This window comes from Gopherus evgoodei, chromosome 4 (genome assembly GCF_007399415.2).
Source record: "Gopherus evgoodei ecotype Sinaloan lineage chromosome 4, rGopEvg1_v1.p, whole genome shotgun sequence".
Lineage (NCBI taxonomy): Eukaryota > Metazoa > Chordata > Testudines > Testudinidae > Gopherus > Gopherus evgoodei.
This window is the reverse complement of record NC_044325.1, coordinates 116,335,235-116,358,730: the sequence shown is the minus strand read 5'-3', so window position 1 is coordinate 116,358,730 and position 23,496 is coordinate 116,335,235. Positions and strand designations below refer to the sequence as shown.

At 42.7% G+C, this 23,496-nt stretch overlaps 2 protein-coding genes across 3 annotated transcripts in view; both read left to right on the top strand.

Moving 5' to 3' along the window:
- EPS8L2 (EPS8 like 2) overlaps window positions 1-2,267 on the top strand; it is a 116,660-nt gene extending 114,393 nt beyond the window's left edge. For both annotated transcript variants that reach the window (XM_030560679.1, XM_030560680.1), the window contains exon 21: window positions 324-2,267. In XM_030560679.1, coding sequence (XP_030416539.1) covers window positions 324-395 — 72 coding nt within the window. In that variant the 3' untranslated portion in view covers window positions 396-2,267. The remainder of the gene's footprint in view (window positions 1-323) is intronic.
- Window positions 2,268-6,638: 4,371 nt separating this feature from the next.
- Window positions 6,639-18,231, top strand: TALDO1 (transaldolase 1). The gene is made up of 8 exons (XM_030560685.1): window positions 6,639-6,861; window positions 12,881-13,004; window positions 13,896-14,003; window positions 14,804-14,935; window positions 15,275-15,450; window positions 15,623-15,820; window positions 17,079-17,224; window positions 18,000-18,231. Exons 1-8 carry the CDS (start codon window positions 6,765-6,767, stop codon window positions 18,030-18,032), a joined length of 1,014 nt encoding a protein of 337 aa, XP_030416545.1. The 5' UTR covers window positions 6,639-6,764; the 3' UTR covers window positions 18,033-18,231.
- Window positions 18,232-23,496: the final 5,265 nt, after the last annotated feature.

The following is a 23,496-nucleotide window of genomic DNA, read 5'->3' as shown; positions in this document are numbered from 1 at the left end:
CCAGTAGCACAAAATACTAGCAAGCTCTATTAAAACGGCATTTTAAGAAACACAGTTATATTAACCAAGATAAGAGGCCTGCTGAACACTCATTTTAGCATAAAAACAATAGAAATCTTGCAAAAACTACAATTTAGAAACACTGGGCCAGATCCTCAGCTGGTGCAAATCAACCTAGTTTAATGGAAAGATCTGGGCTATTAACTTATACCCTATCTCCTTGAAAGCAGCTCCACTTTGACAGCATTCTATATCACTTATTTAGGATAAGCTGTAAGCCGCTTTTTGAGGTTCAAACTCTTTATGCTTTGTTGCCCTTCCAGAAATGCGGAGGGGATTCAGAGCTTCAAGAAATTATGAAACGTCGCCAAGAGAGGAGTGATTCTGCTCTTTAAAGTTCTATCTGCTTTTTTCAACTATTAGTCATAGTCATGCAGAAAAAGGGAATAACAGCACCGATCCCTGATCAAAATGAAAGAGACTACAGACCATCACCTACCAGAATAACTGCCAGCAAACTGACAATTCCTGGAACACTGTTGATAAGGAGGATACTCATTCACCAATATGCTATCATGCTGGGAGAGAAGTTTTAGTATTGCATGAAATATTATTTTTATATCTATATATTTTATACAGAAATTTTGTGTGTATGCAGTCCAGAGCATGAGCAGGATCTGAATTCATGGGATTCTAAATGTACGAGGCAAGGCTGGATTCAAGTTTAAAAAAACACACACACACACACACACCCAGAACCTCATAATATACTGCTATATGGCTCTCCATTGATCTGATAAAGCTCTAAAAAGAAGGCTAGAAATAATTCTCCCAACAAAGGACTGCTTGAATGCTTAGAGTTTCTGTACCATAAAGGCTACAGCTTTTTTCCCCCTTGTTTCCTTCTTGGCTGTGGCAGAAACACTAAGCAACAGTATCCTGAGTTTCCCTGTTCATGAAAGCCCAGCAGCAGTTAAGTTTCCTCCCACACTTCTACCCCTGTGCTTCTCTCAAGCCTTAAACATTTTAAAACAAGGGCTGGGCTGTCTGTATCTGAAGATGAAATTACAACAGTGTGTAACAGATTTTAGGGTTGGATCACCCTGTTTAAATATATATACACAAAGCTACTGCTTTCTTTGAGGGACAGGGAGTGTTTTAATTAAACACTAAAGAGCAGTGAGTAGTACCCTTAAATTATTTGAATTTGCCAATTGGGAAGCTGTGTGCAACTACATTCACCCACACAATGGCTACCAGTGGATGCGGGCTAGTGCGACTATGCAGCAGTTTGACTTGGCATTGATCCCAACCGGCAAACCACAATATTGTCAAACCCAAGACTTCAACAATCAGAAGATAAATCTATAAAACTTACTCCCCATTCTCTATCCATGTAGCCCTGTGCTCTGCTTTATTAATATAACAATCTGGCACAAAGAGTGAACATCTAGGAAATTAAATGGAAGTTGGGATGGCCATTTCACACACAATTAAAAAAAATCTTTGGAAAAAAGGTCTGAAAAATTGCTTAATTTAGCAAATACATTTATTAGTACTTTACTTCCTGTTTTTCCTAATGCTGTTAAATATCTATATTGCACTGACAGGCTTTGAGATTATGTATATATAAATGACGAAGCCAAGGTCCCTGCCCAAAGTAACGTATAATCAAGTAATTGTGAAGTGATAAATTAACAACACATTTTAAAAATCAAAGCAAGTATAAAATATATTTCCTGGATTTTAGCATGCACAGTGAAATTGGCACATTTCCAGTCAATAAACATATATACACCTTTTCCTTACTTTTTCACCAGCCTTACAAAGTGGGAAGGATAAATAAATTTACAGGTACTGCTCATTGTCTGAGATGGTAATAATAAAACTGGAGTAACTTTGATCTATTCTTTCCTTTATCCACATTAACTTTGGTTAATGGAAATTCTCGCTCTGATCTTGCAAAGACTTACACTAGTGTTTACTTTACACTGAGTTTACACACATTGACTTCAGTGGGAATACTCACCATGCATTAAGTTAAGCACACGCATAAGCCTTTGCAGGAAGGGGCCCATGCTTGTATATTTAATCAAATACAGAATGATTCATCATACTGAACTGTATGTACCTGTAAATGGAGGAGTAAGTGCGGGAGTTGGTTTCGATATTAAAAGAATACCGACGCATTATTTGGTTTTTTGTAACATGTTTCTAAATGGATGATTTATTTTTAAATAAAGCCTTAGACAATACCATCATTAGCACCAGTGGGGATAAAATAATGACAGAGCAACAGTTAGAGAAAATCATCAGTGCAGAGAAGACACTAGATTGTGAGGATAATATTCTTTCCCACATCAGCAGTTACTTACCAAGGTAGCTGGAATTTGAAAAGGGCACTGATTTGGTTCAGGGAGGAATGAAAGAGATCATTCTTCTAGAGAACCATCAGCTTTTGACTGGGGTAGAGGGAAAGCAAGCATTAATACTGGAAAATGATAACAGCGGTTTAAGGATGGCAGGTTAAATGAATTCTAGAAAAACAAAAATAAACCAGAAGGTGAGCTAAGAACCATAACACACCATTTTTCTCTTTATGTATAAAGGAAACAAAATCACCCACAATTACAACTATTTGGATTTATATTAGCAGTCCATTCAACAGTTCTGTAAAGAATTGTTGCCAAAGCTGACAGCAACTATTAAAATGCTAAACCACATCATAGGTTTAGTATCCATATGAACTATGCATCTGATATATTTGTACTGTCTGCAGATAAAACTATAATGTACATGAATGTGATTGAACTAAGGATAAAATGATATAACCATGCACTGTTTTAAGATTTATTAAAATAGTTAAATTATAATGCTTTCTTGCTCTTAAATTGATATGAGCGAAAAGGAGAATTTGGGAGCAGATGGCTGGTTTTTCAAACGTTTTGTTGCAGCAAGCCTCTCGATGTACAGCAACAGTAGAGCTGTGGGTAGCCTGTTTCTTCTTGTTTGTCAGCAAGTAATGATCAAAAGTGAGACCACTTCAGCATAATGATCAATCAAAACTAGAAATGGTGCAAAACCTACTTCTGAAAGAGCCCAAACTGCGGGAAAATTAGGATCTGGATCCAAACTGCATCCTCTGATACTTGGAGGGAAGAACCTCTTTCACCTCCAGAAGAGGCCATTTGGAGAGTATAGCTGTATTTGTAAGTGCAGAGCTTCAGATGTACTGCATTTCATACAAGCAGATTGATGCTAATGATGCCCAAACCTAGAGGAGCACAGCAGGCAGTGGAGAGGTATCCCTGTCCTGAGCTTGCAGATTCTGACAAAGAGTCTGTGATCAATGAGGAGTATAAGTTTTCTACCAATAATCATGAAATATGAGAATCCCAAAACACTAATGTTTCTTTCACCAATATCATTTTTCTGTCTTGGACAAGGAGTGGGAGGTTTATGCAGTGGAGTATTCTGACACATCAAGCAAATTATGGGAAATCACTGTCACAACTCTCACAGATGAGGCATTACAAGATAAAATCAAGGGAAAGGTATGATCAGAGTATCTAAGAGAGGCTCCATTGCTAAGGCTATGTTTTAGTAACGGGCATTTTTTGTAAAAGTCATGGGCAGGTCATGGGCAGTAAACAAAAATTCACAGCCTGTGGCCTGTCCATGACTTGTACTATATACCCCTAACTAAAACTTGGGTGCTTGGCGGGGGGGGGACGGGACCCTGGGACCCCCACTGATACTAGGGAGGGCAGCACACAGCCCAGGACCCCTGCTGCTGCTGGGGGGGAGGGGTTTGGCAGGCTCCCTACCTGGCTCTGTGCGGCTCCCTGGAAGCGGCGACATGTCCCTCGGCTCCTAGGTGGAGGCGTGGCCAGGGGGGTTCCACATGCTGCCCCCATCCAGAGTGTCGGCTCTGCAGCTCCCATTGGCCTGGAACCGCAGCCAATGGGAACTGTGGGGGCGGCACCTGCAGGCAGGGCTATCCTTACCCATACCCAAAGTACGCCTCTGCGTAGGGCACCAAGAAATTTGGGGCACCAAATTTCCTGGTGCCCTATGCAGCTGCGTGCTGCTCCACCTCTTCCCCATGACCCCCACCCCTGCTCTGCCCCAGTCCCAGCTATTCCCATCCCTGCCCCACCCACACTCCACTCCTTCCCCTGAGGACTGCAGAAGGGGTCCAGCTTACCCTGCACTCACTGGGTGGTGGGAAATGGAGCAACCCAGCCCCAGCCCGCTCCGTGGCTTCCAGATGTGCCGCCAGCTTGTGCTGGGGGGTGGTTTCCCCCCACCCCCCAAGCCTGCTTCTGCCCCCCCGAGGCCTGGGGCAACCCCGCCCCCCCAAAGGAGGGCTGCGTAGGGCACCAAAATGGCTAGGGACGGCCCATCTGCATCTTGGCGATGCTCCAAACCCCCAGAGCCAGACAGAAAGGGCCAGCTGTAAAAGGGGCAGATATCTGAAACAGGCCTTCCCTACAATCTGCTTCCTTTCACCATGCCAGCTCACTCTCTGCCTGAAGTTACCAAATACACAGGAGCACTTGATTAATTGCCCAATGCAACTTCACCTGTTATTAACAGCATAGTAACTCTGAGTCCTTTGATAGATCTTTATTCTTTCCCCATAGATCCCCTCAAGAATTAGCTACCCACTACCCCAAACATAGGCATACCAGCTTTCTCCCATCAGCAGGGTGGGGGCATCTTCCCCAACGAAGGGGCATCTTGTCCTGTCCCATAAAAGGACATCCAACCACCCTGGTGCCAGGGAACGGAGGAGCACCACTTTTCCCTCCACATCAATGGGAAGCCAAATTCCCTGTTCCTCTATGGAGAAGAGCATCTGCTTTCATCTCAATAAAACAGAGGGTTTGTAACACTCACCACCACCTGCTTTTAGTGTAAGAAATCTTGTCCATGACTGCAGTGGATCAGCTTCCTGAAACCCCCAGCCTCTGGCAGTAAAAGCACTGCCTTTCAGGCCTCCCTCTTGCTGTACAGGTAGTGATAAGTACACTCCAGCCTCATGTCCTTGGAGCATTTCTGGCAGTGTCCAGCCCCTTATCCACTGAACACTCACATAGTTGCCAGGCCTGCTATTCTCAAACGAACAGCAGTGCACACCAGTTTGTAAGATTCAACTCAGGAGCACCACTTTGGTTAACACCACAGCAGGAGCGTAGCTGGCGGGGGGAGCGGGGCAGCAGCCACTCCCCCATCGAGCACAAGTGGAGCCTTTTTAATTTAAAAAAAAAAAAAAGGCACCACCCACTTTTACTGACAGGGCGGTGCTCCAGGTCTTCAGTGGTACTTCGCCAGCAGGCCCTTCGCTAGCTCCGCATGTCTTCAGAGGCACTGAAGCTTCATCACTGAAATGCTGCCGAAGACCCGCGGAGCGAGTGAAGGTCCCGCTGCCAAGATGCCACTGAAGACCCAGAGCACCGCTCCGTCAGTAAAAGCACCACGGTGAGGAGGCGCCTTTTTTTCTTTCCCCGCTCCCGCTGTTCCCTCCACCTGGCTACGCCACTGCACAGAGATATATTTACAATGAAAACAAGAATAAGTTTATTGTCAAAGAACAGAGATCCAAGTGATTGTAGGAATATTGGAAACAAATGGTTAGCTATAAAACAAAACCATAACACACTTTCTAGAGACTAACCTTGCCTAACAAGCTATCCTCCTGTCTAAAGGATCTGATTTCACACAGAGTTCTTTCCAAATTTTTCAGCCAACAGTGGTTGACACCCCCTTTCATGAAGTAAACATACTGTTTACTTCTTAGATCTGTAGGTTTCAACCTTTTTCCATTTGCAGACCCCCTAAAAGATTTCTAATGGAGGTGCAGAACCCTTTGGAAATCTTAGGCATAGACTGCGGCATTCACAGGTTGAAAACCACTGCTGTAGGTGAAGGATGCCAGGGTGTCTTCTTTGTCCCCTAACTACATGAAAAGTTGATGTGTATCTCAAGGTAGGGATCCCTCCCCTCTACCGGTTAGTTCTCCTGTTACTGTTTCCTCTTTGAAGTTTCCACAACCCTTCCTGAGCATCCAGTTCAGGCCGGTGAGCTGAGCCCCGTTGTGAAACACACAACCACGTCACCAGCCAGCCAGGTGAACCTCCCTGGTGTGGGGAAAACAGGGTTTCTGTCCGTTCCTGCTGACCAGGGCCCAGCCACAGCCCTTTACAGGTAACTTCCCGGGCAGCTACCTAACTGCTCACGCACCAGCCGCAGCCCCAGCAGACACAGTGTCACACCCGTCACTTACGGGAGGACCCACGTGACACCCTCGGGCAGAGGCCAGACCCTGGACAGCCCTGCGCGCCCTTATGACCCGCTGCCTCCTCTCTTGGGGGAGGTGTAGCTCTCCTCTCGCCCCGCCCCCACAGTTCCCCCTGCCCCGTCTGATAGGGTGAACCGTCACCAACTCATGCTCAGGAGCCTCCGGTATGTATTAACTGTCATACGCCACCTACTCACCCAATCAGATGCCTTCTTCCCTCTCCTGTCGTGATTGGCTAGTTCCCGCTCTCTTCGCTGTTGATTGGCTACTGCCTCTCCCCCCCCCCACGGTCGTGAATGGCTGTCAGGGCGGGGGCGCGCGCGTCGCCGCAGGTGTCGCCCTTCGCGGGCGCCGTCTCCTCCCCCTGGCGCTACTGTAGGACGTCGGCTGCGGCGGGCGCGCGCTGGGTGGCCTTTGGCAGGTATATAAAGGGTCTCCGGGCCGGTGCCCCTGGCGGATTATGTCAGTGTCCCCCGTGAAGCGGCCGAAGATGGAGTCCGCGCTGGAGCAGCTTAAGCAGCACACCACGGTGGTGGCGGACACCGGCGACTTCCATGGTGAGATCACACCCCGCCCCCGCGAGGCATGAGGGGCCCGTTACCCCCATTAGGGCGGGGGGTGGTCCCAGTCCCCCATGGCTGACTCCTCCCCCTGACAGGGGCAGTGGGCGAGCCCGCCCCCTCCTCCCCACACACACACACACGCGGGGGAGGGGAGCCGAGCCCGGAGTTCTGGCGGGCTCGGCTCTGGCGAGGGGGAGGCTTGGCGGGAAGGCGGCTGCTCCAGGGGTCTGATCGCTGGGCAGGACGTGCGCGCTCCCCGGAACCACTGGGTGCCGCCGCCCCTCCTGAGGCAGGCGGTTGGGGGCCTAGTCCTTCCTCCCCAGCTCTGTAAGGGCCAGGCCCTCCGGCTCATTCCCTCCCCTGTGCCCAGGGCAGGGGATGGGGCTGCCTCTGCCTCTCCCCTGACTCAGATCGTGGGGTCTCAGTATGAAGTGGGTTGGGGGGTTGGGAGCGCAGCAGCAGGGCAGGGGATACCTCATGGGGGGGCGGGGTCTGGCAGGCAGGTGGAGGCCTTGCTTTGCTTTAACTGGTGCTGCCTGTAAGGGGAAGCAAGGTCCGGATCACTTGTTACTAATAGCCCCTTCCTCGCATTGACTCCCTGTTTGGCAAAGTGTAACCATCCTATTGAGTTTGGGGGTCTTAGTGAATATGGGAAATGCTGATTCCACTCACCAACAGCCTCACGTGTTAAGTGAGCGAAACATAAATGGAACACTGAACTTTCACCATGAGAGATAGCATGTAGTCAGAATGAAATATTGAGTGGGAATTAATCATTCTCTGATGGAAGGGAAGACTTAGGATAGGCTATGTCTACACTACCACTTATGTCAGCAAATATCCCACCTCCCTGAGCAACATAAATTACATCTGCATAAGTGGTAGTGTGCACAGTGCTATGTCAGTGAGAGAACTTCTACCCCTGGCATAGCTACTACTGCTATTCTTTGGGGGTGACTTAATTATGTCACTGGGAGCAGCTACACAAGAGATCTTACAGTATAGGTACAGCAGTGCCACTGGCAGCTCTCTAGAGTAGACATAATCTAAGTATTTTGGTCTAAATTGTAATCTACTTGGAGAACATAGCCAAGTTTAACAGAGGGTTTTTTTATTACAAGGTTAAGTTCTTTGCCTAAAGCTGTCTTGTTACTTGTGTGCTGTTATGAAAGACTGAAATGTCCCAGTTGCTTAATGTGTGATGGGTGGTGAGTTTGCAGATTGAGAGGATAAGAGCCTTCTGCAAATTGTGGTCAGTCTTGCAGGACACAGTGGGATCCTATGGTTATATGGCAGTGCAATTTGCTAATACAGAGAAGTTGGACTCAACACAAGAACACAGAACAAAACTATATAAATGCATCAGGAATTGAAGACTTCACAACAGGAGAAGGGCCTTCACCACAACACCAGCCTAGTAGCAGAAATCACACATGCTTAATACCGTCTTTTCTACCCACTTCCTTTGACTCACTTGGGAAGTCAGCCTTCCTATGATTCAGCTGCTTCACATGTAAAATGAGGGTAATATCTGCCTCATGCTGATAATTAGCTTTGTAAAATAATTCTGGCTCTCTGGATGGAAGGGACTGTAGAAATCCAAAGTACTAATATGAAATGGTTAGCAGTGTATGTGTGGGTACAGGTGTGTTACTGGAAATATGTGGCCTCACTGCAATAACCTGTGTACTGCTCCTATAAACAAATGTCATAAGTATGACCTACTAGCACTGACCTTTGAACTAGGATCTTGAAAAGTTGTTTGCATTATTAAAATGCAAAAACGTGGTTGTTTCAAGGTGTAAATGATTGTAGCTCTACTCTTTTAGTTACTGTTGCAGCAGAACTCCTGAGTGCAGCTATCTTTAAATTGATAATGGAAACAAGTGAAGGGCTCTGAGCTAGCATTTATTACCATCAACAAGTAGTTAATTTTTATATGTACCATAAATCTTGTTTAAATTATCCATTTGGGAAACTAATGGCCCTTGGTACTTTTAACACCCTGATTCTGATTCAAATTTCATTCCTGCTCAAATCAGGGTTTGGTAAATTGGAAATATTTCTAATTTTTTATAATAGGTTTATAAACGAGGCTTATTTTTACAAGACTGGCTGTCTTCATTTCTCTTCAGAAAGCTGTTACATTTTATTTACTTGGCTGGTTTTGATTTTTTTAATGGCTTCCTGTATAGTTTTCTCATGGTGAAACAACAGTGGAGAGGCAGAGAGGAGTTAATGTAAGAGGAATTTTGTTTCACTTAGCATGAAAATGAGTAAACACTCTTGTTGCTTAATTTAAAAAGGGCGGGGCTAGATTTTTTTCTGTACAAGAGATCTTAAACACAAATGATTTTGCTACAGGATTTAAGGAGTACTGTATAATATAGTGTACTCAGTACACTTAAAATTGAGGATTTGCTTCACCAACTTCAGTGACATACAGATGCTCTGCCAAGACTGGACTTATGCAAATTTGCACTTACGGAAAAAGTTCCATAAGCCAGAAATAGGATTTTCAAGTTGCGGAAATTTTTATGTAATGTACATGTATGTGTTTCCGACTATGCAAAACTTGAGTTATGCAATTGTTCCATTCCAGAAAGCCTTGCATAAGTTGGGGGTTATCTGTATATGCAGGCTTAGTTAACTTAGTCTTGAATCATGTTTTACCTTTGTGTCCAAAGGTCTTCAGTAATGGGAGTCTTATATTTAGTGACTTCTATTAAGACCAAGAGTATAGTACAGTAGTTTTGGTACAGTACTTGGGTTTCATCTAAGATTCAGAAAAAAGTAGGGGAACAAGTAATTGGTGGAGTTCAGTATTGGTGACCCAAAGTCAAAAAGACAAAGTAAAAATACTTTTGAGTATTTTGAAGGCATTAGAGTAGGTTATACAAACCTGTTAACTCCTGATATGGGGTGCTGGCTTCTGAGCAACTTAATTGACCCCAAGAGTAGGCCTTGTGTGGTAGAGGACCATAGGGCAAAAGAATATAGAAAGAGCAGCCACAGCAAGGTTCCTGCAGCATGAATTCAGTAGTGCTGAAGGTAGCTGAAAGAGCAGACTTTGCTGATGGGAATTGTTACTAAAAGTAAATAAATACGAGCAGTGAACAGTGGGTACAAATATGAGCAGGGAGCAGTAGAAGTTTAAGTGGAACAGGCTCATAACAATTTTCAGGGGAAGGCAACTACTGTGACCACAAGGATTTTAAGGGAGGATTTCTCAGGCTCTGATTTGGCCAGGACACACGTCCACTCTAATCCCTGGCCAGAGGTGATCAAGAGCCACATGAGATCTTTAATTCCCCTGATACCTTGGTTTTGTCTAATTGGACAAAACTTTAATGCATGTAAAATTTTGAACCAATTTGGCTTTTTTATACAAGCCACAGTCCTCACAGGAGATGTCTAGGTGCTATGGGGACAAGGGATTAACTCTCCTGAGCCTTGAAAGTCCCAAGGAGGTAGCCAAGTCAGTCTCATAACTTTTGTACAAAGAAAAAGTAATTCTTACAATGGAGCTGTGTTCTGAATCCAGATGTAACCCATATATTTTACATTAATACATGAATTATTCATGTATAACTCGAATATCTGCTGATTTCTGAATCTTCAGCACTATCAAGTATGGCTAGAGGTGGCCATTAACAGAATGTCTAGGATCTAATGTCTGAGGGTATGGGAATTTAAAACATTGACTCTGTAGCCTTGTCAACAGATATGTATTTCATACTGTAGTCAGCAACAGGTGCTGAGCACAATCTAGCTGCAAGTTTTAACCATGCACTCTAAAACCATTCTGTAGTTTGTCCTTGGCTACATTTGCGGTTAGTGCTTGGTACTGGTTCAGCTGCAGCTGTTGTTGACACCAGTCACCAGCAGTGTGTATTTTTTTCCAAAAGTGTTGATAAATATTTATTGCACTATATAGTAGGGAAAATTTCTGGTCTAAGGAGCAAAGGACCATTCTAGTCCTGACCATCTGTGTGCTTCCAGTGAAACATTGGGCCAGGTGCCTCTTGTCTCCATCTGCAGAAAAGCAGTGTTCCCAGCAAAAGCAAAGAACACCTGATAAATTATGAAACTTAGGCCTTGGCTACACTGATGCTTTACAGTACTGCAACTTTCTCGCTCGGGGTGTGGAAAAAAGCCACACACACACTCCTCCTGAGCGCTGCAAGATACAGCACCGTAAAGCGCCAGTGTAAGCAGTGCTGCAGCTCCCAGCGCTGCAGGCTAATCCCCATGAGGAAGTGGAGTACATGCAGCACTGGGAGAGCTCTCTTCCAGCGCTGGCGCTGCGACCACACTCAAAACTTCAAAGCGCTCCCGCGGCAGCACTTTGAAGTTTCGAGTGTAGCCATACCCCTAGTTTCAGTCTGCTGCTCTTGTTGGTGTGGCAGTATGGGCCAGAACAGCACATACTTATTCTTCTGCACAGTTCTCCAACCAGTCAACATTAAACAGATTTTGTAGCAGTGAGCAGGATTCAGAATCCGCATTTAAACCTTTGCTGAAAACTTGTTCTGGAAGGCTGAAATGTAACCCCTTATTATAGGGAGCGAACTTTTGAACTCTACCTTCAATTGTGTTATCATAATTAGAGACTAGAAAGTGCCAAATGACACTGCTTCTATAGGTAGGGGATACTGGAAAAATCAGTCCTTATCATATATCCAGATGACATGTCAGAAGTCATATGTTTGCTTGTAATCTTTAGCATAACTGAGTTGTACAGACTTCAGTAACACATGACAAGCAGTATATATGTTGCTAGAGTCCTGTAAGATAGTTTATCCAGAAGTGTATTGCAAATACATAGGATGCTGAAGAGGATAAATGAGCTTTATCAGTACTTACCCATCTTGGAGTTGCATTGTGTTGTCAGATAAAACATGGACGATGAACGTAAAACTGGAAAAAAGATATCTGAAGGACCTATGCGTAAGATGAACATGTACAGAGAATCAAGATCTTTACTTAAAGGAAGCTGCTAGGAAAATGTAGCTTTCTGTACAATGTTTCTGAGCGCTATCTGTAGAAATTAAGTAGAATTTTCTAAAATGAAATTTTCCTCTTGGAATGCAAAGTGTTCAGAAAAACAAATTGGTAATTTTTTCATAATTTTGATATTTTAGCTTTTTCAAGATACCTTATGTCCTCTACAGTGACCTCTGCTTATAAAGCTATTTGAGGCAAACATTGCATGCCAGACTGTTCAGCTACTCAGGCATGTTAGAACCAGACAGTGTACAGTAAAAACCACTTTGTGGTAAACATATGTCATCTGAAACAGAGGTTCTCAACCTTTTTCTTTGAGGACCCGCCCCCCAACATGCTATTAAACTCCATGGCCCACTTGTATTGTCATAACAGCTTTTCTGCATGTAAAAGCCAGGGACCGCATTAGAGGGTAGCCAGCAGGCCAATTGCCTGTAGTTGTCATGCCCCAGGAGCCCCTGCAAAGCTACATTTCTCAGGCTTCGGCTTCAGCCTCAGGTGGTGGGGCTCAGGGCCCAGGTTTCAATCCCAGGCTTTGGCTTTCTGCACTAGGCCCCAATGAGTCTAATGCTTCCCCTGCTTGGTGGCCCCCTGAAACCTAGATAAGATAGATAAGTAACTTCTACAGTGTCTTGACCAATAGTTTGTTACTCTTTGGAAACAGTAGAGCTTAAGTACTAAATAAACCTTGCTTGATCACTGTAGCTTTCAGTCATCGCTTTGTACAGTGGTTCTCAAACTTTTGTATTGGTGACCCCTTTCACACAGCAAGCCTCTGAGTATGACCCCCTGAGTTTGAGACTCTGGTATAGACTCTTTTTTGGCACCATTCCCCAGACTTGCAGGCAGCCTCTTAACTGCACCATTCCTGCCTTAAGAAAACACTTAACTCTGATACAGATTTTATTGCTTAAGAGGCATGTTAACTGATCCTACAGTAGTAGGATCATACTTGATTGGTCAGGCTGGGTAACCTGTTTTAAACTAGCAATCTTTATTTTTGTAGCAATTGATCAGTACAAGCCTCTGGATGCTACTACAAACCCATCCTTGATACTAGCTGCAGCTCAAATGCCAGCTTACCAGGAATTAGTAGAGGATGCTATTGAGTATGGAAAAAAACTTGGTGGGTAAGTAAGACCATTAATTTAATTGGGCTTACAGTTATGACAACTGATGCTTTATGTAACTATTTGCAGTAGCAGCTATAGTGTTTGGCCTTTTCATAACCTAAGCAAACACATGAGTTTTGCTCCTAGAACTTAGTCTAGAAGACTAGCTAACAAAGCGTAGGTAAAGGGATGCAACATACACATCAGCAAAGATGGTGACAGGCTACATGTGATAGGTGTATAACCCAGTGTGAGGTTTTGTCCTCAGCACTGTAAAGACTACCCCAATGAGTAGTTTCTGGTAAACATTATGGGTATATCTACCTAGCAAAGAAAAATCCATGGCTTGCCTGTGCCAGCTGACTCTGGCTCATGGGGCTCTGGTTATGAAGTTATTTCACTGCTGTGTAGACTTCTAGGCTCAGGGTGGAGCCCAGTAGCTCCAGGAACCTGAAAGGTGAAGGGGACTCACAGGATCCTGAAGGCCAGGTTCCAGCCTGAGCCCAGAAGCCCACAGAACAATGAAACAGCCCTGTAGTCTGAGCTTGTTGGCTGGCACAGACCAGTCGTGGGTGTCCAGATGCTGTGTAGACGTACCCTGTGAAGCAAAGTGAGTCTTCATTCTAATTTAGATCCCTTTTGAAGTAGCTTTGTGGGCTTGCTCAGGGAAAGCATTCCATGAATAGATAGCATCATGAAAGAAAGCACAGATGTTTGTGGGAGAAACAAATGGCATATGGATTCTGGTAGTATTGGTGAAGCATAGATGGGACAAAAGACTAGAGTGGATAAATAAAGAATGGGAGAATTTTTCTGATTTAAAGGCTTGAACTGTATGTGGAGAGAGACAGTCTTAGGATACTAGCTGCAGTCTCTCACATTTCACTAATTACATTTTCATTCTCTCAGGTCAGAAGACGAACAGGTCCAAAATGCAAGTGACAAACTTTTTGTGTTGTTTGGGGCAGAAATACTGAAGAGGATACCAGGTCGTGTGTCCACAGAAGTAGATGCAAGGTTTGGTTTTTCTGAACCAGAGCAAGATTTGTAGGCATCTTGTATGCAATTTGTAACTAGGGTGTTACAAATTCAGCAGATTAGGAACAGTGAAATGTTCGGAGTTTAAATCGCTACCTTTTTTGTTTAATTGAACTGTGAAGTCAGTTTGCCTGTCTAGGTTTTTACTGCATGCTAGACAAAACTAAGTATGAAATGGGGTTAATCTTCAAGGCAGTTGTAAATAGGGTTCACTTTCGACGTAGTTAAGGCACAGATCACATTCTCAATCTATCCACCATTCTTGGACTTAAATTCAGGCATCTGATTTAAACATAAGAGTTGAGTTTCTTTTCTTTGCCCTTCTCCCACCAAAATGTACAAAATGGTACACTATGGCTTTTGTTTTTAACATGCACAAGGGGTAAGGCCTGTTAACCTCCTTGATTCTTTTCTGCCTTTTCAGCATCTAAATTCTTTATGAAAATTAAAGCAATAACTTTAATTTTCCCTGAGAAACATCTTTGGTTTTGTTGAGCTCTGGGCCCACTTAATCCTAGAGAATCTGTTACAATTTGGGTCACTTTAACTACAGCCCCAAATAGAAAAGCTATTTATTGGGACTTAAATTTAAATACAGGAGGCAGGATAGTTCTTCTGGTTATGGCTAAATTAGAGACACTGATAGCCACTGTTACTCCATGTGAGAGCATGCATCATTGTCTACCATTATCTGTTGGTGGAAGCTAGAAAAAGATGGATCTGGGATATAGACACAAGATGACAAATGTTTGACTTGGATCAATGTCTTTGTTTCACAGGTTGTCCTTTGATAAGGAAGGAATGATTAAGAGAGCTAAGCGCCTCATTGACCTTTATAAGGAAGCAGGAATTGGTAAAGATCGCATTCTCATAAAACTGTCATCAACGTGGGAGGGGATTCAGGCAGGCAAGTAAGTGTCTGTAGCTGGCATTTATTTTTAATTTATATAATGCTTCTAATGGCTGGTCATGAAAATTTTAAAAAATCCTATCAATGTGACTGTTTTGAGAACCATGCACCAGTAAATTCAGTTAGTGGGGTTAAATCTAACATGAGCAAGACTTTTTTTATTCATGGGACTAATATGCTTATTCTAGTACTAGATCATTGCTTTTGAGCTCTAACATGTTAGTTCAGTAATTAACTAGTGACATTTAACTTTATGAAGTTATTAAACTAATTTGATTGTAGATAGAATGGAGTCTGTCCTCCCCCTCCATTCAAAGATGACCCTTTTTTTTTTTTGCAGGGTTCTGGAAGAAGAGTATGGAATCCATTGCAACATGACCTTACTCTTCTCCTTTGCTCAGGCAGTGGCCTGTGCTGAAGCTGGGGTCACCCTAATTTCCCCCTTTGTAGGGCGTATCCTGGATTGGCATGTTGCAAACACAGACAAGAAGACTTTTGAGCCCTCAGAGGACCCAGGTAAGCTTGCCTCTGAATGTAATTGGGGAAAATTCACTACGTTACTTTTTAAATCTTCTCTTACGAATGCTCCTCTAGAAAACACAGTATTGGGTACTAAAACTTCTCTGATTTAAGAATCTTTGCATTTTAAAACTTATTGTCTTGAAAATCACCAGTGTTTTCTTCATAGGGGTGAAGAGTGTCACTAAAATCTATAATTACTACAAAAAGTTTGGCTACAAAACTATTGTGATGGGTGCTTCATTCCGAAACACTGGGGAGATTAAAGCACTGACAGGCTGTGACTATCTTACCATTTCACCTAAGCTTCTGGGAGAGCTCAGTAAAGAGAACACCAAGCTAACTCCCACACTCAGTGCTAAAGATGGTAAGTCAGTTTTCTTTCCTTGTATAATACAGACTTGTTCCATAATCCCAAGACTCCTCTTTACTACTGAACATAGCTGATATATGGAAGAAGCCAGCTTTGGTAAGTGGTAGTACATAACTTCAGCTTAAACTTAATGTTTCTTGCCTCCATCCAAACACTTTTTTTTAAAGGGGTAAGACTTAGCTCATCTACAGTAACTGCCTTGTACTGTCTTCATGACCACCATGGCTATCAGCAGTCCTTGTGGCACTGCTGTTGAGGGAATCAAGGCTTTTCTATACCTTTTTGATCTAGTATGTAGCCATTTATATTCAGTTTACTTAATATCTTGGGTCCTTTTGCATGCATTAGCCAGCAACTACCCCAGATTAAAGTCAAGATGTCCGATTCAGTTTAAACAGTGATACTTCAATTAAAAAAAAAATTGGGGTGGGAGGGAGAAACCACCTCTAATTTGTATCCTGGGACTTGAAGGATTTCACAAAATCCTTCCAGCAAGAAACTTTAACACTAATTTTGCACGAATGGAATTCATCTGAAGGACTTCAGGTAAGGCTAGAAAAAGATCATATGCCTATACAACAGTCAACATTTGAAACCCAGAGTTTTTAAAAACCAGTCTCTCTTGAAATGGTACTAAAGTGTTGCAACTTATTTGGTTTAGCAATGTTTTGCTGTGGTGGTTCTTGCATGTGGTCCTGGTAGCTGTACCACTCCTTTTTCCTTCCTCTTAGCTTTATAAACAAATAGTAAATTACAAAATTCAGACTGGGAATTGTGCACAGCTGCAATCATGAGCTCTATTAAAGGCTCTAAGCAGTGGGCAGGCTTGTTATCAATTGAGCTTTTTGTTAGGCATCTGCTGAATAATTGGAACCAATTGTTTGCTTGAGTCCTTGCTCATGCCCACAGTGTCTTGTGTAACATTTTTGTACTGTGGGCTGAAAGTTTAGTGCCATTAGGAGCTAGATACAAACATGAGAAACAAATGCCCTAGCCTAAAATTTAGACTAGCAGGATAACTTCCCTTAAGATAAGAGTTCAGAATCAACAATATCCGATTTACTCCCCAAAATGTGTCTCAGACAACCTTGTCAGCAGTGTGTGTGGGGAGGGAGAGGAGAATTTCAAACTTCAGCTAATGGGAGACTACATCAGGGAGTTTAAGGAACATTTATTATTTTTGGATAGCAATCTTGTATTTGAATGAAGGATTTTGCCTTTTGAGATTGTTACAACTCCCTTTTTTGTATAGCTCAGACATCTAACCTTGAGAAGATTCACATGGATGAGAAGACATTCCGCTGGGAACATAATGAAGACCAAATGGCTGTGGAGAAATTATCAGATGGGATCAGGAAATTTGCTGCTGATGCAGTTAAATTGGAGAGAATGTTGAAGGTAATTCAGCATAGAATTCAGCAATTTATATGCCCCCTTTCCAGACCTTTCAGAATGACACCAGCTGACCCACAAGTGAAGTGTGGTGCTGTCTTTATTCTTAAAACAGTGTTTATTGTATACAAATTGTGATAAGTATTGTCTCCATTCCTATGTGCAAAGGTGGTTTGCTGCCTAGATAGCATATGAAACACATACATTGGAATGAATACCCAGTATATGTAATTATGTCTTGTTATACCTCCTGTGAGCACTGACTAATGCAAGATGTAAACAAACATGAATGTTATCCCAAGTGCCCAGCAGTATTTAGACTGCACTACGGCTAGATGAGTCAGCAGGTGACATTCTGAGGAGTTTGTATGGCTATCAGAAATTCCTGACATAGAATCTGAAAATTAAGTTTCTGCCTCAAATCAGTAATATTCTATATCAGTATTGGTGTCTGAGGTACACTAAAATGCAGTACTTCTATAGCGATTAGGTGTAACTTTGGCAGTAAAACACTTATTTACAGGATGCATAGGGGAAAATGTTGATTAAGGTCCATTTTTGTATAGTCTCAACTATTTTAAAATACCAGTTGAAATAATTAGGTGAATTTAATAGCATCTTGACTTAATCTGCATGTATATTTTCATAGCAGTTGTAGACACTGCTAATGTTGACTGCATAATTACTATTGTGCTGGCTTAGTCTAGTGTCAAAGCACTACAGTTTCCAGACTTATTTAGGACTATTGGAAATTTTAACTGCAGATTATTCTTTTTCCTAGGAACGAATGTTCAGTACTAAAAATGGAAAGTAGAGAAACCAAAATTCCTGCTGTATTGTGGAGACTGAGTGGAATTATTAAAAATGGATATACAAATATCTGTATGTAAAGTCTTTTATGCTGTGTATGGAGAGTTCTGTATTCCATGCTTTTATCAATTTGCAAAGGGACAAGACTTTCAATATGTAGCAATTTTGGCAATGTAATAAAATACTTTATGTAATGAATTTCACTATTGTGCACTTATTTAGATCAATATTTACATTGCTGTACACCTTGCTGCTGCTTTTCAGCTTAAGCCACTCACTTTCACTAGAATTCTCAGCAAGTAGCTAACAATTTTTAAACCCTTAAATGTACCTCCCAGATGATCCTAGGGAAACAAGTATTTTATCCTTGAAGTACTTACACAGCCTTCAAAATCACAGTATGTATGAGTGCCTTTTCAATACAATAACTAATCAAACTTACTGCCCCAGGCTAGGAAGATCTATTAAGTTTTAAAGATCAAACACATACTCAATAGATTTTCAGTAAGATCATGAATTGTTTTTGTATCATTCTGGAAGTGGGGTGAAGTTGTCACTTGTAGCTGGATTTCCTGAATCCCAGTCCAGCAGCCTGTCCAAATACCTCTTATTGTAAGTGGACTTAAAGAAACAAACCAAGAGATGTACTCTTAGAACATGTGGCTGTGAAAGTAAGCATGGAATAGCAGCTTCAGAATTATGTAGAAGCTGAGCCTCTAGGTTTTCCTCACTCCTTCCACTGAAAATGACAGTTACTCTCAACTACTGATCTAAAAGCACTTAGAAGTATAAGGTAACAGTTCTGAGGTGCTACCCCATTCTATAGCTGAAGAATAGGGTTAAGACTCACTCAGACCTAAATGAATTAGCAGAGCTAGGTATAGAAGCAGTAAGAGCAAGTATTTTATTCCTTGGGGGTATTTTGAGACTGCCAGTTTTCCATTGCACTGTGTGCATGCCCTAGCTCTAGCAAACATTTGAGGCAGCCTGTGCAGTTGTCCTGGCCCTGTATAATGCAGGGCCTAAACATCTGCACTGTGGTGATATCTCAGACCTTTCCCCACTTGCTGTTAAGAAATCTTACATAGCAATTCAGTAAAGCCACTGACATTTGCAGTTGACTCTAATCATTACCTCACCCCCTTTCCTTATGTATTGGACTAATTACTGTCACTCAGACAAGCTTTTTAGCTGACACAGAGCTCTGATTTACCCCAGTAAAGGCACTAGAAGCCTGCAGAAAGAGCAGGCATTTTATGGTACAAGGCAGTGAAAGTCAGTTAAATCAAAGTTGCAAGCTTGACTTCTGCTGCTCCAGTACAAGCATTCTAGCACAAATTTTAGTCCCACTCTACCACTTAACTGACCAAAAATTAGACAGAGGTAATCAGAATCAGTCCATGCTGCGTACAGCTTAAGATATTTAAAAGCTTTTTATAAGTACACAGAAACTTTGACTTGACACTCAAAATCCATGCAACTCTAAACAATCAAGATAGGTCCCCAAAGCTGCTGAAATTATTCAAACACCACTCCAACCTGCTCACTTTACAGCTTTCTATTAACTTAAAATTCTGGAACAAACTACTTCATTGCTATTGCATAATGAGTGAACAGTTCCAACTACTCCATCTCAGTAAGGTTCCTTTTTCCATTCTGAACAGCTCCCTGTTATTTCCTCTCCTTCCACAAAAATGAAGCCATTATAGCAGAAGAGCATTACTCCCATTCTTCTAAAGAAAGGGCTGTTCCTACTACAACACTTGTTAAACTCTTGTTTTCTCTGCAGAATGCTCAGTGGAGCTCAATCAGTGCTTAACACCTGTCCTTTTTGCTGTATTTTTCTCTTCTGGTTCATAATTAAATCTGCCTCCTGCCTTACTAGTTTATAGGGGTCCAATTATGTCAGGAGGATGTGGCCCTAGGTTAACTGTTCCCTGATTAAACTGATAACACAGTAAATTGTATTTGAACTTTCAGCCTCCCAAGAAGCAGCACTAAACTTGTATGTCAAGAACATTCTGCTCTGTTATACCCATGCATTCACATTGAACAGTACAAGGGGGGAAAAACCCAATGAGTAACAGGACTAGTCATTGTTGTCATTAGGTGACTGTGCAAAAGGTTGACAACCTAATTTAGCTAAGGCCAGAGCAGGGAATGCTCCTCTTATGTTGGTGTTAGCACAATTCTGCTAGAGAAGAAAATGCTCAGGCACCCCTAGCAGCACAAGACATGCAAGGGCCCAAATTTTTCCACTGACTGTGTACGTGTAACTCACTAACTTCACTGGGCCTTATCTACATTCAGGTGCTAGCACTATGGACAAAGAAGGCTGACTGGTAATTTCCTTGCATTCTGTAATTCAGCCACACTCAGAATCATAGAGCCTTTGCTGATCTCCATTAATGTTTTTAGAGGCAGCTCCAATTCCCATTGAGACTTAATAGTAAGACTCCCATTAACTTATATGAATTAGTTTGGGTGCAGAGAATGGGTACTCAACTTCAAGTGCACCTGTGTTTTTGATCAGAGACTTTGCAGTAAGCAGTGGCTGCTCAGCCTAGGCGTCCACATGCCTATACTGAGGATATATAGAGCTGCATGGAAAAATTGCATTCCTTCTCAGCCACCCTTCAGCATGAGATGAAGGATTGAGTATCCCAGCTTTATTCTAGGCATAGTTAAGCTTGCCTTGCTGTATCTTTTCTGTGGATAAATAGGTCAAAAGCCAACACCTTAAAAAGAGAAAAACCAAGCCCCTGAAAGGCAAAATCCTACTGCTTTTCCCAACTGAAGGCTTAGCCAAGCTTTTAAAGGAGAGTTTGCCAACTGCTTGTACTTAAACATTAAAAATAAATTTAGGACTCTCATCATGCAGGCCTTAGGTTTGCAGGCTGTACTTTGAGAATCAGGGCAGTCCCATAGATTTCAGAATGGCAGACACCTGCAAGCAAGAGCCAAGGCCCAGGAATTTAGCTCTCCCGCAGGACAGTAAGCAACACTGCACTAAGAAGCTTCCCAAGCCCCAGAACTATTGCCATTCTCTGCCAAAGCCACTCCCCTCCCTTGGATGACCTTGGGCAAGCCACTTAATTTTTGTGCCCTGCATAAAACCTATTTTTCTGTCTGGTCTCTTCAGAACATGAGCTCCTTGGGGTAGGGTCCACCTTTTTGTTGTGTGTCTGTAGAGCACCTAGCTAGCTCAGTAGGGTCCTGGTTCATAACTCAGGCTCCTGAACACTGCCACAATACACCACTAGAAATACTTCCAGAGATGTGCGTCACTGCAGCAAGGTCTTTCAAAGAAAATAGGACAATGAGGTTTTCCTCAGAGTCAAGACACACACAAACTTTCAGGCCTTTTGTGAACCAGCCCACAGTTCCAGAGGCACCAAGCTTGAACCAACTGCCTACCAAACCCAGGGCAGGTCATGTAAAAAAGTAGACAACTTTCTGAGAGCTAGCACAGGTTTTAGGCATCTGCAAACCTTTGGAGTTTATCCTCTGCTAAAAAATGAGCTGAACCTAAATTATAGTGAGGCAAAATAGTGAGGGAGAATCTTCAGAAAACAAATCAGTAGGTTCCTGCTTTTGATGTAGTTCCTTCATCAAGTGGTTTTTTTACTTCAGTTCTAGAATATACATTGAGGGAGTAATGCTCAGTTCCTACTAAGCTACTTTGTAAACTCTGAATTTTTTTTATTTAGATAGATAGATATAGGGAAGGGATAGCTCAGTGGTTTGAGCATTAGCCTGCTAAAACCAGGGTTGTGAGTTTAATCCTTGAGGGGGCCACTTAGGGATCTGGGGCAAATATCTGCCTGGGGATTGGTTCTGTTTTGAGCAGGGGGTTGGACTAGATGACCTCCTAAGGTCCCTTTCAACCCTGATATTCTATGATTCTAAAACACATAGCCTTAGGCCACATGATAAGTGAGGTACACAGTCCATTATGACTGCTTTCAACAAGAGACAGAGGCCTTTGTTCACACACAATGCTCAGCAAAGTTGAGGATTTGGCCACAGATTTTTAAAAGCTAGATGTGTGCAAATACACAATCATAGTTGTGCTTTTCCTCTTGCTTCCTCCTGAGAGCCACCAGTGTTTGCTGTGAGGGTCTTATTTACATAAAGCAAAGCAGTGGCAATACACACCATTAGTAGCAAACCAGGAATCCCATGCTATGGGGGGGGTTTAGAGTTTGGGAGTACTGGTTTAAGGACTTGACAATATGGTGCTGTGATTCCTTCATGTACCTTCTACAAACCTAAACAATGCAAACTAATGGCACCACAGCAGTAAGACATCATTGGTTCCTACCAGTGGGCACAGTAGTACACTATCACAATGCAATCTGACCTGCCTTAACACCCTTGAACGCAGTGGGAGGTTTGGGTATGGAAGGCATACAGGGTAAGGCCTCTAAAGTCACTAAGGATGGAGACACTGCTACACTGGAAGAGACCATTCATCCAGCTAATCTAGTATCCTGTCTCCAGTAATGTTTTTTAGAGAAAGTCTATAAAGCACATGGACATTTTTGCAAAAGGAGGAAAAGTTCCCTTCTGAGCCCTCCACAAGTTACCTCCTCTGGAGGGGAAAGAGCTATTCATGCTCATAAAACAGGGTAATCCATCTCTGAACCTAGCTCGCCAGGGGCTTGATCCAAATCCCATTGATGTTAACAGGAATCATACCATTGATTACACTGAGCTGGGAATCAGGCCCTGTTTGATGTTCCTGTGCCAGTGGATTCCACAGGTTACTTATATGGTTTTAAAGAAATGTATCAATGAATTTAAAATGGGATTGAGCCCTGGGGCCTGACAGTGGAAGAAGTACAGCATAAACAACTGCAATGCAAGTTTCCTGGTCCTGCCCCAACAATGCATTTCATCTTTGACCATCTTGAGAGACAAAATGGTAGTTCTTTCTCCACATCCACCCCATTCTTTGGTTCTCTGCTGCCTGGACCAGCTAGCATCATGGTTTGTGTGACACCTTACCATCGAGAACAGGATTAAAATCACTAATGTGTTTCATCTAGACCAGAGTCATCATGTAGGAACAACATTTGGTCATTGTCAAACTGGTCAGGAGAGAAACCCCGTTACCCATAAGCTTTAGCACTCCAGTCCCCTCCCTCTTTCTTCCCTGTTCACAGTGTATTCCATTTCTATTTCATTGACCATCCTTGCATTGTAGGACAAGGTAAACAGGAGCACTGAATGGCCTTGGTAACATTCCCTGGGTTCAGCTGGTCAAAACTGGTAGAACTCCGTTGAAGTTAATGTAGTGATTACAATTTAAACTTGCTGAATATTGGGCTTATTTATCAAATCACATGCAGCTCTTCAGAATGAGAAGGGTTAAGGTCATTGTAAAGTAGGATGGGGGATTCACATGGACATGGCTAAGCCCTTCTTTCAAACAGAAATAGACATTGAACAGAAAAATCTCAGGT